At 43.0% G+C, this 12,384-nt stretch overlaps 1 protein-coding gene across 1 annotated transcript in view; it reads right to left on the bottom strand.

Annotated features, from left to right (window-relative positions):
- Positions 1-387: 387 nt before the first annotated feature.
- The window catches only part of syne2b (spectrin repeat containing, nuclear envelope 2b), a 119,392-nt gene continuing 107,395 nt past the window's right edge, over positions 388-12,384 (bottom strand). The window contains 16 exon segments of the mRNA XM_069717467.1: positions 388-3,118; positions 3,389-3,435; positions 4,147-4,227; positions 5,081-5,272; positions 5,531-5,659; positions 5,828-6,028; positions 6,161-6,372; positions 6,901-7,030; positions 7,126-7,262; positions 7,707-7,775; positions 7,887-8,208; positions 8,917-9,111; positions 9,243-9,380; positions 10,252-10,434; positions 11,434-11,584; positions 11,772-11,959. Coding sequence (XP_069573568.1) covers positions 2,908-3,118; positions 3,389-3,435; positions 4,147-4,227; positions 5,081-5,272; positions 5,531-5,659; positions 5,828-6,028; positions 6,161-6,372; positions 6,901-7,030; positions 7,126-7,262; positions 7,707-7,775; positions 7,887-8,208; positions 8,917-9,111; positions 9,243-9,380; positions 10,252-10,434; positions 11,434-11,584; positions 11,772-11,959 — 2,586 coding nt within the window. The 3' untranslated portion in view covers positions 388-2,907.

Genomic DNA, 12,384 nt, shown 5'->3' with positions numbered 1-12,384 from the left:
TGTTTTCATGTGGTCAAACAAACTGACAGAAATAAACGCTCCAGAATTTTAGATGGACTGCCCCCAAACGCACCATCAAGATGCTTTTTTGGACGTCCAGTCATGACATGTGCCACTCGTTTGCCAGCGTAAATTCATTCTTAGTACCAGATTATCTAATCACTGCTAATAGACGGATATATGTTTACTATCCTTCCTGATGTCTGTGGTTTGTAAATGCATGACCACACCCGACCACGCACACGCACACACGCACACACACATCTGATGCTGAAAATATTTCTGTTGTCAGTTTTTGCTCAATACATACATTCGTGTCTCAGACCTTGTTGAAGTTTTTGCCTTTCAGTCTCTAACCCGGCGATGCAGCAAACACACGGCAGCAAATCATGGCAAACACGGTTTATTGTCAATCAAAAATGACAATCTATACATCCCATAAATAAGAGATCACAAAATATATCACACTTTTACACACTTTTTGTTGTTCGCTTCGGTTCTGTTGGCCTGTTTGAGTGCGAGGCTGAGATTATGTACAGTTTCAAATCCTTCGCAGTCTTCTCTGTGACATTTAGGGGTCAATAATATTAACAGTAAATGGCATACACTTAATGATCTTTGATTGTGCATGTACACAACTACATTCGATGCTGAAGAGATTTCTTACGTTCAAGTTCTACTCCCAAGTCTGGCACGTTACTGCCATGCTGCATTGAAGAGTGGTTTAAAGCAACGTTCAGGTAAACCCCACATGTACATTACAGCCATAAACAACAGACTGCATTGTCTTTAAATACTTCTCTGTTCTATGTTTGATGTCTGCAGGGTTTCACTGCACGGGGTCAAGCCGGACAGCATTGGGTGAGTTACAAATCTCTGTTAAATCAGTCTTTAAATTGTATAGTTTAAATGTCTTTACACAAAATTATATTTTTGCATCTTAGGACTCCCAGCCAGAGCTAAAAATTGCTGCAATCAATATTAACCAAATCTAAAACTAAAACATTAAAGCGTCATTAAGCGACATTTCTGACAATACATTTAAGTAAGTGACTAAACAAAAATGTAATCTGAAGAAGTCGGTCATACAGAATTAACTCCCAGCTCTGTTACTGCACAGTTGCTGCGCATAGACTTAAATCTCTTGGCACTCACCAACTAGCCTGGTGTTCCTGGACCCAAATTCACTGCATGAATATATACAGCAGGTCTGGCCGCAATCCACCGCAGATTATTTCCGGTCATGGTATTTTAATATGCGTTCATTTCAAAACCATTGGAGGAGTTTTTAACCAATCAGCAAAGTCAGGCGCTAGCCAGTGAAGTAGGTGAACGTTTTGCCAGGAATTACACCACAACTCCAACATTATAATTTTGTACTATCAACTAAATATGGAAATCAAAATCGCTTAATGCAGCTTTAAATTGAGGATATGTTCCACTTTGAAAAAAGCTTTAAGTTCAGTGATCTGCTACAACATTTAAAAGTGACCTCAAAAACAAGGAAGAGTTTTGCATAATCTTAAGAAAATGCCATTTTATCAGACTGGCCAAAATGTATTTTGAAATAATTTTTATTTAAAACTATTTTCAGTACCACACTCAAACAATAAGTTACCTTTTCTCAGTAGTTTGCCTTTATATACAATATAATTTATAACACCAGTAAAAGGACATTGTCTGTTAAAGTATGATAATTCTGTTGGCTACAGAAAGGCAAATCTGCAGATGAGTCGCTGCCATCTTTTTCACACACAAAAAAAAGTCCTAACTTACAAATCTTTGTATCTTAAATAGTTCTAAATGAAACAACAAAAACAAAACTCCTTTTTTCATTTCTGTACAAAGTGTGCTATAAACAAGTGGCCTGGGTGCCAAACTTTGATTCTTTTGAAAAACCTGTCATTTAGTACCAAATTTGATACCCAAGATACATCCACACCTTTTTGTATTAAAACGCATTAGTTTGGCTGCGTTTAAGCAGGAGTTAGCATTAGTGTGCCGATACAGTAATCGCCGTACGTAACCTCGACTTGGGCTGCACGCCCATACAGATAAAATCCTTTAATTTCAACTGAAATAAATTGACATTAAAACGCCTGTTTTGACGCTTCAAACAAATGTTTGGGCACATGTCTGTCTGAGTTGCGAGCCCGGCCGGTAAGCTGGGCTGTGATTGGTCCATCAAGACTGTCTGAGCTCCAGCATGAGACTGTCGGCCTGTCCGTCAAACTCTTCTTCTTCTGTTTACATCTTTGTAGCCGAACACTTCTTGTTTAGGTTATTTGAATTGATTTTCTGATAGCACGCGAGGCATTTAGGGAACATTTGCAAGCTACAGAAAATAACCTGGTTTGCGCTCTCCCCCTCTAAACTGCATGAAAACTCGTGATTGTTTTTCTTTTTTGTTAAAATGGCTTTTACAAAATTGGTACCCAGCCCTGCAAGTGGCCGCCTTCTATTAAAAACAGTAAAAATAGCTTTAGTGGTAGAAAATGGTTAGTGTACCCTTCGATTTTGTGACGCTTTGGTGATAACAGAATTTTATCCTCCATACCACACACCGGTGTAGAAAATATAGATATCAAAATGAATCTCGTAACCTGCTCTTCCTTCGCACCGTCTGTTGAATGTGGTCGGCAGGGACGTCAACTGGCAACTGGTACATATAAAATCACTCCACTTAAAAACAAACCAGTGATATGGCTTTTCATTTTGAACGACAAATAAATACATTTTTAAATATAGCGATAAAATTTAGAGTCAAGAACACACGAGTCCTTTGAAGTTGACCTTGACACTGTTAATGGGTCTTTTTTTTTTTTTTTTTTTAGGATTTCAACCTCACGTGTGGCTGTTTTTCCCTTCAGCCCTTTCAGGAAGCCGGTCCGAGCGCCGCGGCAGTGCTCATGTGGGCGGAGGGCCGTTGGTGTAGCGCAGCATCGGGTAGAAGGACCGGGCGAAGTTGTTGGACAGTGTGCAGCTGTAGTCCTCCTCAGACAGAGGCAGCAGGCAGGCCAGAACCAGCAGCACGAAGAAGAGCAGGTGGAGGGGGAAGGCAGCGCGCAGCACCCGGTAGAAGAAGGGTCGGTGTGGGGAGGATTCCCTTCTCTCCTCCCTTGCAGGTGGACATGGGAAGATATGTTTTTTTTTTTTAGCTTGAACATTATTTAATATTTCTTTACCAATATGGGCCTTTGTTAGAAACTGTTCTTTTTTTTTCTTCTTTACAGTGTCGCAGACACCTCAAAACAAATTCTCTTCTCCTGCGTTGTAACAGACTGAAGGCAAAAATGTGAGGACACATCACACTAAATGCAAGTGAGAGACTTTTTTGTCATTTGACAAAACTAAACCTCAAAGTTCGGTGAGTAAAAAAAGAAATTACCTTCTAGTCGCTGGGTGTCCGACCGTCGCTGCCTGTAGTTCGGACTCCTAAAGCAAAGAGTCAAATGGGTTCACTTGTGTCTCGAACTTTCAAAAAGAGATTCAACGCTGCAGCTCCAACTGTACTTTGAGATTAAAGCTCAGATCCACACAAAAAGCGACGTGTTAATGTTGTTGCCTTAATGTAACTTTGTAAATTTACTAGAATATTTCCATTTATTCTATACTTATGAGCTACTACATTTCAGAGCAAAATAAGAATATTACGAAATATAAATATTACTCAACAAATTCAGACTGAACTCGTACAACAAAATGAGCTTACTGTTAGAGTTTAAACTATCCAGCAGAATCTAGAATCGTTCAAATTGGCCTCAGTGGAAAAATAAATAAATAAATAGTGATTTCAACATCTACAAAGTGCCAAAACTTTGCAGGCTTACTCGGTGGCACTTTGTAAATCAGGTATCCAAATCCAAAAATTAAAATAAAGTATTGCACTCACAAGTTATAGGCCTTTAAAGTCAGCGTTCGGAGAAAAAAAACAACACCTCGCGAACATTGGAGGAGAACAGTAAACAATATTGTGTTTTCAATGGCGGCATTTGACCTGTTATTGAGTATTAAGTAGTACCATAAGACTAAAATGATTCTAACATGATATTTTCATTATGTTTTTCAGGTGTTTGACTGTCCATGTCGGTGTAACTTTATGTATGCTGCGGTTTGAGAAGACTAAGGGTGAACTCTGAGGCGTACCTTCCGCGGAGGTGAGCCGAGCATTCCCAGGCCGATGCTGTCCATTTCAGAGCCGCTCGGGCGGATTTCCTGAGACACGGACTGGACACAGATCATCAGATCAGACTGACGTACATTCGACATTTCACCCCAGAGAAAGACAGATATTTCAACAGATGGGTCAGAGTGCAGTGATCACAGACCCAGTATCTACACACACAGTCAAATTTAGGTCTGTTTTACTTTCCTTACTAAGTGATGCAGGTAAAAAAAAAAAAAAAAATTAAAAAAAAATGTATATCAAACTACAATCAAATTAACTAAAACTTTTACTTATGCTTTGATAAGTCCAGAACTGTCCTGGTCTATAATTTTCAAATAATTTCCTCATTATTCCCAAGATGTAATTAGGCACTAATTAGTAAATTTCCCTGAAAACAAAGGGTCCCATTAAACCCAACGGGGTGTTAATTCATTGCTCACTGATAATTAGAAACTTTTAATCATTTTAGAATTTTTTTTTTTTAACATTTTCAATTGTGCGTAGAAACAGATTTCAAAGTCTTATTTATTCAGATAATGAAGTTTTTTTTTTTTTTTAATAATAGAAGAAATTTGACACTTTTTAAGAATGGTTTCTCTTCTCTCTGCACCTTTTAAATAGGTGCAAGAAACCCCCCATTTTACTGTGCACTCATTAATAATTACACGTTAAATTAATAGAGGTATTCTAACTGAACACTGTCTATATTTTCCCCATAACTAGTCATACATTACCGTCTTATCTCAGAAACCTTTAGGACATTTTTCAGAAATGACAGACCCATAAAGCTAGAATACGATAAGTTAACATGAAACGGATGCATTTGAGATGTTCCGAATTTTTGGAAAATAATAACGAACAAAATGTCGATCTGCTGTCCATCACAGGCAGTTTGAAGTAGGGTGGACCTACCAGTCTTCCCTGCAGCGTGTTCAGACCCGCGGCCACCTGTCGCAGCAGGAGATGCAGTTTGTTGGCGATGACGTGGACCTTCTCTTTGGCCTCCACGCTGTCGTCTCCGGTGACCTCCAGGAGGAGCTGGGAGGAGATCTCCTGCAGCGAGGACACCTGCCGTCGGCGGCTGTGCAGCTCCTCCTGCAGAGCCTGCAGCAGGGGGCGACAGAGAGCACGGGAGTCAGATACAAGGGAGTGGTAATTACTCCGGTACTTTTCAGCCAATTAAACTTTAATCTCATGAGATTCAGCTGGTTAATAAAGAGGTTTTACATCATATTTAGTGCCAGAAAATTGTAAATTAATTTAAAAAAAAAAAAAAAGAATTGCCAGTACTGTCAGTGCAAAGATATTTGTAAGGAGTCTTTGGATATTGACTGATGGGTAAATTGATCATGGCCTCCTCACCGTCAGCGTGTCTCGGTGCTCCAGCAGGGTGAAGTGTGGAGTCGAAAGGTCGTTGACGTCCACAGCGCTTAGTTTGTTCTCGGCCTGAGCGAGCCACAGCAGCAGCGAGTGTAACGTCTCGTGAAACTCCTGCAGAAGAATTATTTGAATCAGATCCCATTTGAATCACACCTAACATTTAAAGTTTTTTTATTTTGTGACGTAGATGTCTCCGAGTGAAGTTGTACTAAACAGAAAATGCTGTCTATTTATGTTTTTTTTTTTTTTTTTTTTACAGTAAGTGTCTCCATGTCTGACCTGGCACTGCATGAGAGCAGAGTGCAGCCTCCTCTCCCAGCTCTCCAGGCAGCCGCAGGCCTGCGTCCAGCTGTGATTGGCTGAGCTCAGAGCGTCCTGCAGCTCCCGCAGCTCGGCGCTGTCGCCCCGCGGGAAGTGGCGGCTGCTCAGGTTGACGGAGATCATCAGACACTTGTAGCTGTTGAAGGTCTTCTGCATCTCCTTAGCAGACAAAAAGGGACACGATTTACAGCCGGATTGCAGACAGTGAGAATGTGGAGGACAAATAAAGTGGCACCGCCTTTAAATCTGGATGTATTCAGAGTCCAAATCCGAGATGTCCAGATCCGCTACCTTGAGTTTCCTGATGTTGACCTCGATGTCTCGGATGCTGGTGAACGGCGCGATCCGCTGCAGCCTCTCCAGCTCCGGCAGCACTCTGCCCAGCCAGGAAGTGACATCGCAGAGGTCAGAGTTGAGCTTCTGCCACTGCTCCAGGTCCTGCTTGATGTCGGTCTGGTTGTTAAACTTTTGTGCTTGCAGCAGCTCCCAGCGCTCGATCACGCCTGACAAAACAAGAGTCAGAGAGATGAAATAAACTCAAATACTGATGTGAATTTTGTTTTTGTGTACAGCATTTGTGTCTACATTTGCCATGATTTTAGCTGGACCACAACAACAGAGCCACTCCTGTAAATGCCACGTCTTTCAGTGAATGATAAAGTTACGCTTACTGTATCTGTTTCAAAATAAAAGCCCTGTAACGTTTCATACAGCCATACACTAGGTTTTGACCTGGTCTTGTCTTTGTTTCACTTAAAAAAAAAAAAAAATGGGGAATTTTGATCCTAAACGATGGGGGTTCAAAAGTCCTCACAGTTCAATATTTATTTTGAACAATACCGACGAAGAATACATGGATTTATCCAAAAACGGCAATTAATGCATGAATTCATAATGAAATGACCAGGAGGTGTCCGTTCATTTTGAGAATCCAGTCTGCTTTCCTTTTCATGAAGATCTGCCATTTCATTCTCCAGAAGGTCAAACAGAGTTGTACCTCTCACTCCTGTGTTTTTCCATGTTTTTCGTACCTGTGCTGGTCGGCTTGTTGGCCGTGCTGCTGGTCAGTCCTGCGTCGTCCGGCTCCCCCTCGTCGTTCAGGATCAGTTTTACTCTCTTCACGTTGTTGATGCTGCCGCTGCACTCTGACATCAGTTTAACCTGAACACACACACACACAGATATACGCACACGGTTTTAATCTGAAGCTATTTTAGACCTGGAATTGGACATAAAGTGCGCGTTTATGTGCTTACGTAGCCATGCCGGTGGAAGGGAGTACTGGTGGTGTGTGTCGGGGACGAACTCAGGCCTCGAATGATCTCTCGGGGAACTCGTTTCCTCTCCGGAGAATCGGGTTGGTGCCAGTTGGGCGGGTCGGTTACAGATTTAACTGAAGAAAGAGAAGAAAGTAACACATTAAGAACCAAATTTTTTTTTTTAAAAAACGGACTTTCACTTCCTCCATTAACCGTTTGACGAATGCATAAAATAAAGTGTCTGTCAATGCCATGCAAAGACAATATCAGCAAACCATAAACGACCAAAAGAAATCCATAAAATCCATCCTGGGTATCATGCAAGTTTCATGACCTTCAACCCCTGGCAAACAAAAGATTGTTACGACTTTCACAGCGGGTGATAATTTGCAGCCGTGCACAGCCACATCGTAGACTCAAAGTACAAATGGGTTGAAACGAGGGGAAATATAAAACAAGGTGTCTGAATTAGATGCAGATGGAGGGCACAGGTGGATGGGTTTTGGGTTGCTAGGAGACAGGATGCTGGTAAATAACCACACAGCAATGCAGACGCATGCAGGAGGCAGAGTGCCTACCCGAGGTAGCTCTCACTGCTCTGACAGTCGCTCTAACAAAGGACTCTGAGCTCTCTGTGATCTTCACGTCTGCAAGAAAGAGTGGACGTTAACGGCATCTGACAGCTGCTCCGGGAAGGAGGGGCGGAGCTCTGCAAAAGTTCTCCCAACAAATTCTCCACAACACGCAGTTACAATTACCTGACAGAGCGCTGAAGAAGGTGGCATCTTCGTCGTCCTCGTGCGATGACGATCCTCCCACGTCGACCGTGTGGTCCCACTCCAGTGGGATTGAGTCCACGCTGACGGGGGTCTCTCTCCCGGACCGCTCCAGAGGCGGGGCCAAGAGGTGGCACACGGCTTGCCGTCCGGCCGAAACTCCGCCCGCTGCTGGCGCTTCGTCCTCCTCCTTCTTCCTCCTCCTCCTCCTCCTCGCCTCCGTCCAGGACGTCCCGTTGGTCAGATCAGGCGAGTCCTCCAGGTCGGTGTCATGGTCGGACATCTCCCGCTCCTCCTCAAGGACCTGCGGGTCGAAAACGCAGACAAATGAATTCAATACCTGTAATGTGTGCAATTCTATATTTAGAATCAAGCCTGGCCACAAACACAAATGTCCAACGTCATCCATGTGAACATGTTTAAAGTGCGTGTGAAAGACAAAACTAGAATTTAATCACATTTTGAGTTAAGTATGAGATTAATTAACTTCAATTGAACTTTATTTTTTTGGTTTTAATGAATCATGGAAATATATTTTGTATTTGGATGCCAGATAAATAATATACATTAATAAAAATCTGTCCAGGTACCTTTTTCTTAAATGATTGAAAGCCAATTCGATTTGAAGCAAATTTATAGTCTATGAAATACAATGAGGCGGTCCTGTGTGTGATATTTGTTTTGTGACATTTTTGGACATAACATTAGTATTTTTGGACACTTCACTTGTAAAATCGACAACAATAATATTTTGGTTCAGCTGAATGTAATTTACTATTCCTGCATGCGAGTCTGCACCTGCATGAGCAGATGGGTCCGGAACAGGTGAGAGTTAATTGTGTAAAAGTGAGCATGCTCATGTTCAATAAGATCTTACACGTCTTTTCTCATGAGCATGCTTGGCTAATTTAGGCCCCTTCAACATATTAACAATCTGTGAAATCTACAGCTCCGACCTATAAAGAAAATGTCAGGTCTTTATTCTGACTCCAGCACCATTCACACTACTGACCGGGCGTCTGTTGACCAGCCGGTGATGGAAGCGGGCCACCCTGCCGAACACCTCCTGGCAGTAGGAGTGGAGCTCCTCCAGCTCGTCCTCGATCAGCACGGCGTCCAGAGGAGCGCTCTTCTGGATCAGGTTCTCCCCAAACACGATCAGGGCATCGATCTTGTTGGTGTTGAGGGTGATCTCCTGCTGGAAGCCCTGCAGGAGGAAACGTCCTTTTAAAAGACCCGGGCAAACCCGCCACGTGTAAACTGTGAACCGATCCGTGGTTTATTCCCGATGAACATTTATCGCCAACAGAGTGTAAAAATCGGCGTGGACGAACTCACGTTCAGCTGCCTCATCTTGTCTTCGATATCGCTCTCGGAGAAGTGCTCCACGTTGGTGAGCTGAAGGTCCATCTCGGTCAGCCAGACCAGGATCCCCTCACGAGTTCCCTCAAAGTCTTCTCTCTGAGACGTAAAGTGCTGAAGAGGACGGAGATCAATTCACTACTAAATAAGAGAATTTATACATTTTTAACTTTGGGTAAAGGCAGCATTTAGTGAACGAGACACAACTTTGATCTACAGCTGGATTCTTATCTGATCATAAAACAGATTCAAGAGGGAAAAGTTGAAGGATTTTTAGGCGCCTTTTTTAACGCACCAGACTTGTTACAAAAATTTGTTATCTCTTTTTTTAAACTGTGTGGAATAAAAGATCAAATGTTCAACAACCAATCGTAGAAAAATTGACACAGAATAAAGGAAAACTTCTCTGTAATAAAATTGATGCCGTCTAATATAATACCAATATCAATCTCATGTCTGTGTATAAATATGTATGGTTTCAGAGTCGGGGGGGGGGGGTGATTAGCATAGCTTAGCATACAGGCCGGAAGACGGGGGTGGGAGGGGTTGGGGGTCGGGAAGGGGGGGTTGGGGGTGGAGGAGGGGGTGCAGCTGCTGCTCGGCTGCATACATCCAGGATGTGAATATGGACCTTACACGGACCGAGCCGGCGGAGGTCAACTAGCGCCGATCGGTGGAGTTCTTTGATTACATTAGAATCTCCATATAGCAACAGAAACATCCTCCATCTGCTCGGCGCCACATGCCATGATAAAACCAGCCCCCCTGCCAACGTGACCGCCTCCTCCTGCCTCGTCACCGTCTGAGAGGTGACCTAAATCCTGACAGCTTAGGGCGGAGCACTGAGCGGGGAGATCCCGCGTAGATCAGCTGGGAAGGTTTGATTTCTGATCTCCGTCTCAATCACTTGATTCCTTTTTTTTTAGGAAGCTTCCAAAAGCAGCTTTAAAAATCCCTTCTGACCTTCGACCCCCCCCCCCCTCACCTTGAGTCTGCGGAGCACTGCCGCCACCCTCCTCTGCAGGCCGTCCCACCGCTGGTTCCCCTCGTGGACCATGACCTTGATCTTGCTGGCGGCGTCGGTGCGGTTCTCCCGGGCCAGGCGGCGGTACTGTTTGTTGACCAGCTCCAGCTGAGTGAGGCGCTCGTGAACCTGCCGCTGGAACGCCTGGAGAGGAGAATACAGGACAGATGAGTCGTCAGTGAGGAAAAAAAAATAAAAAATCAACATAATTCAAGTGAAACAGGGGTTTTATTTGACTTTAAAGGGTATAACGTAACTGTTAACATGTACTCGGGGACATTTTCTGAGGAAAAAAATTCAGAGCATCCAAACAGAGAATAACAGAACATAATAGTACTCCCAAGAGAGTTAGAAAAGACATTTTTGTAAATATTAACCCAAGAAATGTGCATAAAAACTGGTTATAAGAAGGACGTTTTAAGGTCTTTTGTGGTTGAATGTTAAATTCATTAGGGTTCATTTCTTTACTGTTATTTTGTGTCTGAGGTTATATCCGTTGGCTGTCATTTTGTGTGGAAAGGATGGCTGTTTTTCTGCGTAACATTCATATATTGTCCTTAATATACAGTGTGACACATCTGAATTGTCCAAAGCGGACAACAAGTCCTCACTGCTGCTTCTCAGAGAGGATTAACAACCTTTTCCAGTCGGTTTACGAATCTCAACCCGCTGTTGATTTACTTTTCTAATAATAATTAGGCTCCCAAAGCTTGCCCGGAAATGTTTCTCTCATGGATTCTCCTGAATGTTTCCCATTTTGCAACCAGCGGGTCAAAACACTGACTATAAAAGAACCATACAAGAAACATCTACTTCTAATGAGCGGTTTCCCATTAAAAACGTGCGTTAACGCTCCATAGAGGATCACATTTCTTTTTAAAGTTTGGACACTGTTTGTTTTCTTCTAGTGTATCAACTTCAGTGAAATCTGCTGAGCACAGTTGAGGTTGATTTAAACACATCTTTAAGTGTTTACTGCCAAAATGAGAATTTGAAGCCATCGTTTTGGCCTAGCAGGTTTTAAGACGACCTAAAAACAGGACACTGATCTCTCTGTTAACTCTGGAGTTTTGTGGCATCACTTTGCTTTAATCCTCCCTTTCCAGTATTCTGTCAAAGAGAGTAAAGAAATAATGCGCTGACCTCAAACTTCTTGAGTTCCTCCTTGGCGCAGGTGTAGAGGACGTTGGCGGAGTTGGGGCTGGCTGCGGTGAGCTCGGCTGTCTTCAGCCAGTCTTCAAAGCGAGAGTAGTCGTCCAGGAACTTACACCAGAGACGCCAGGTCTCCTCGATCCTGGAAAAAAACAACAAAAAAAAACACTTTTATGTGACGAGGAAAGCCGACTGAGAAATCTGACCCGCCTGATGTTTGAGATCTTTGATATAATGACCTAACCTGACCTATTAAAAGGTTACATTTGGGAGATTTCTGTTGATTTTTATTGTGAAATAAAAATCCGTGACTCTGCCCGGCCGCTCACCTCATCCTCCTCTCCATGGACATGGCGCAGATGTTCCTCCAGCGGCGGTCCAGGCTGCGGGTGGTCTGCTGGATGGAGTCGTTCTCCGAGTCGCTGCCGCAGGCGTCGGCGTCGTGGAGCAGGACGTCGCACAGCGTCAGCACCGACGCCACGCTCTCCATGTGCTGCTCGATGTCCCGCTGCAGGTTCTGCGGGTCAAACAGCACAGGAAGCTGCATTTACAAGAGCCGCTCTTAGATTGCATTTCGGCCAACGTTTTTTTTTAATTTTATCTACATGCAGCCAAAGCTTTTTCAAACACAATTGATCACTGCTTTCAAGACCAGAATTTTGTCCGGTTGCTGACAGATTTTGCATCCATATTCAAGTATCTCCATGAGAATTGTAGTTCCTCAACGATGGAGAAGAAAGAATGAAGTAAGAATGAATTCTTAAGTAAATAGGAGGATCTTTGTAAAACTTCATTGGCAGTGACATCCCCCCCAAAAAAATTCCCATTAATACAATAAGATAAAAATATGTAAATTCTTTGGAAAGGTAACAGCAAATAACACAATTAGCATTATTAGCACGGGTCATTGAGATTTTTTTTGGGGGGGAGGTTTGAGGACGG

The sequence above is a fragment of the Brachyistius frenatus genome, unplaced genomic scaffold (genome assembly GCF_029030835.1).
Source record: "Brachyistius frenatus isolate BFR_SWC_R1_liver_20210118 unplaced genomic scaffold, ASM2903083v1 Contig_175, whole genome shotgun sequence".
NCBI lineage: Eukaryota > Metazoa > Chordata > Actinopteri > Embiotocidae > Brachyistius > Brachyistius frenatus.
The sequence above is the reverse complement of the archived record's forward strand: the minus strand, read 5'-3'. Positions and strand labels throughout refer to the sequence as shown.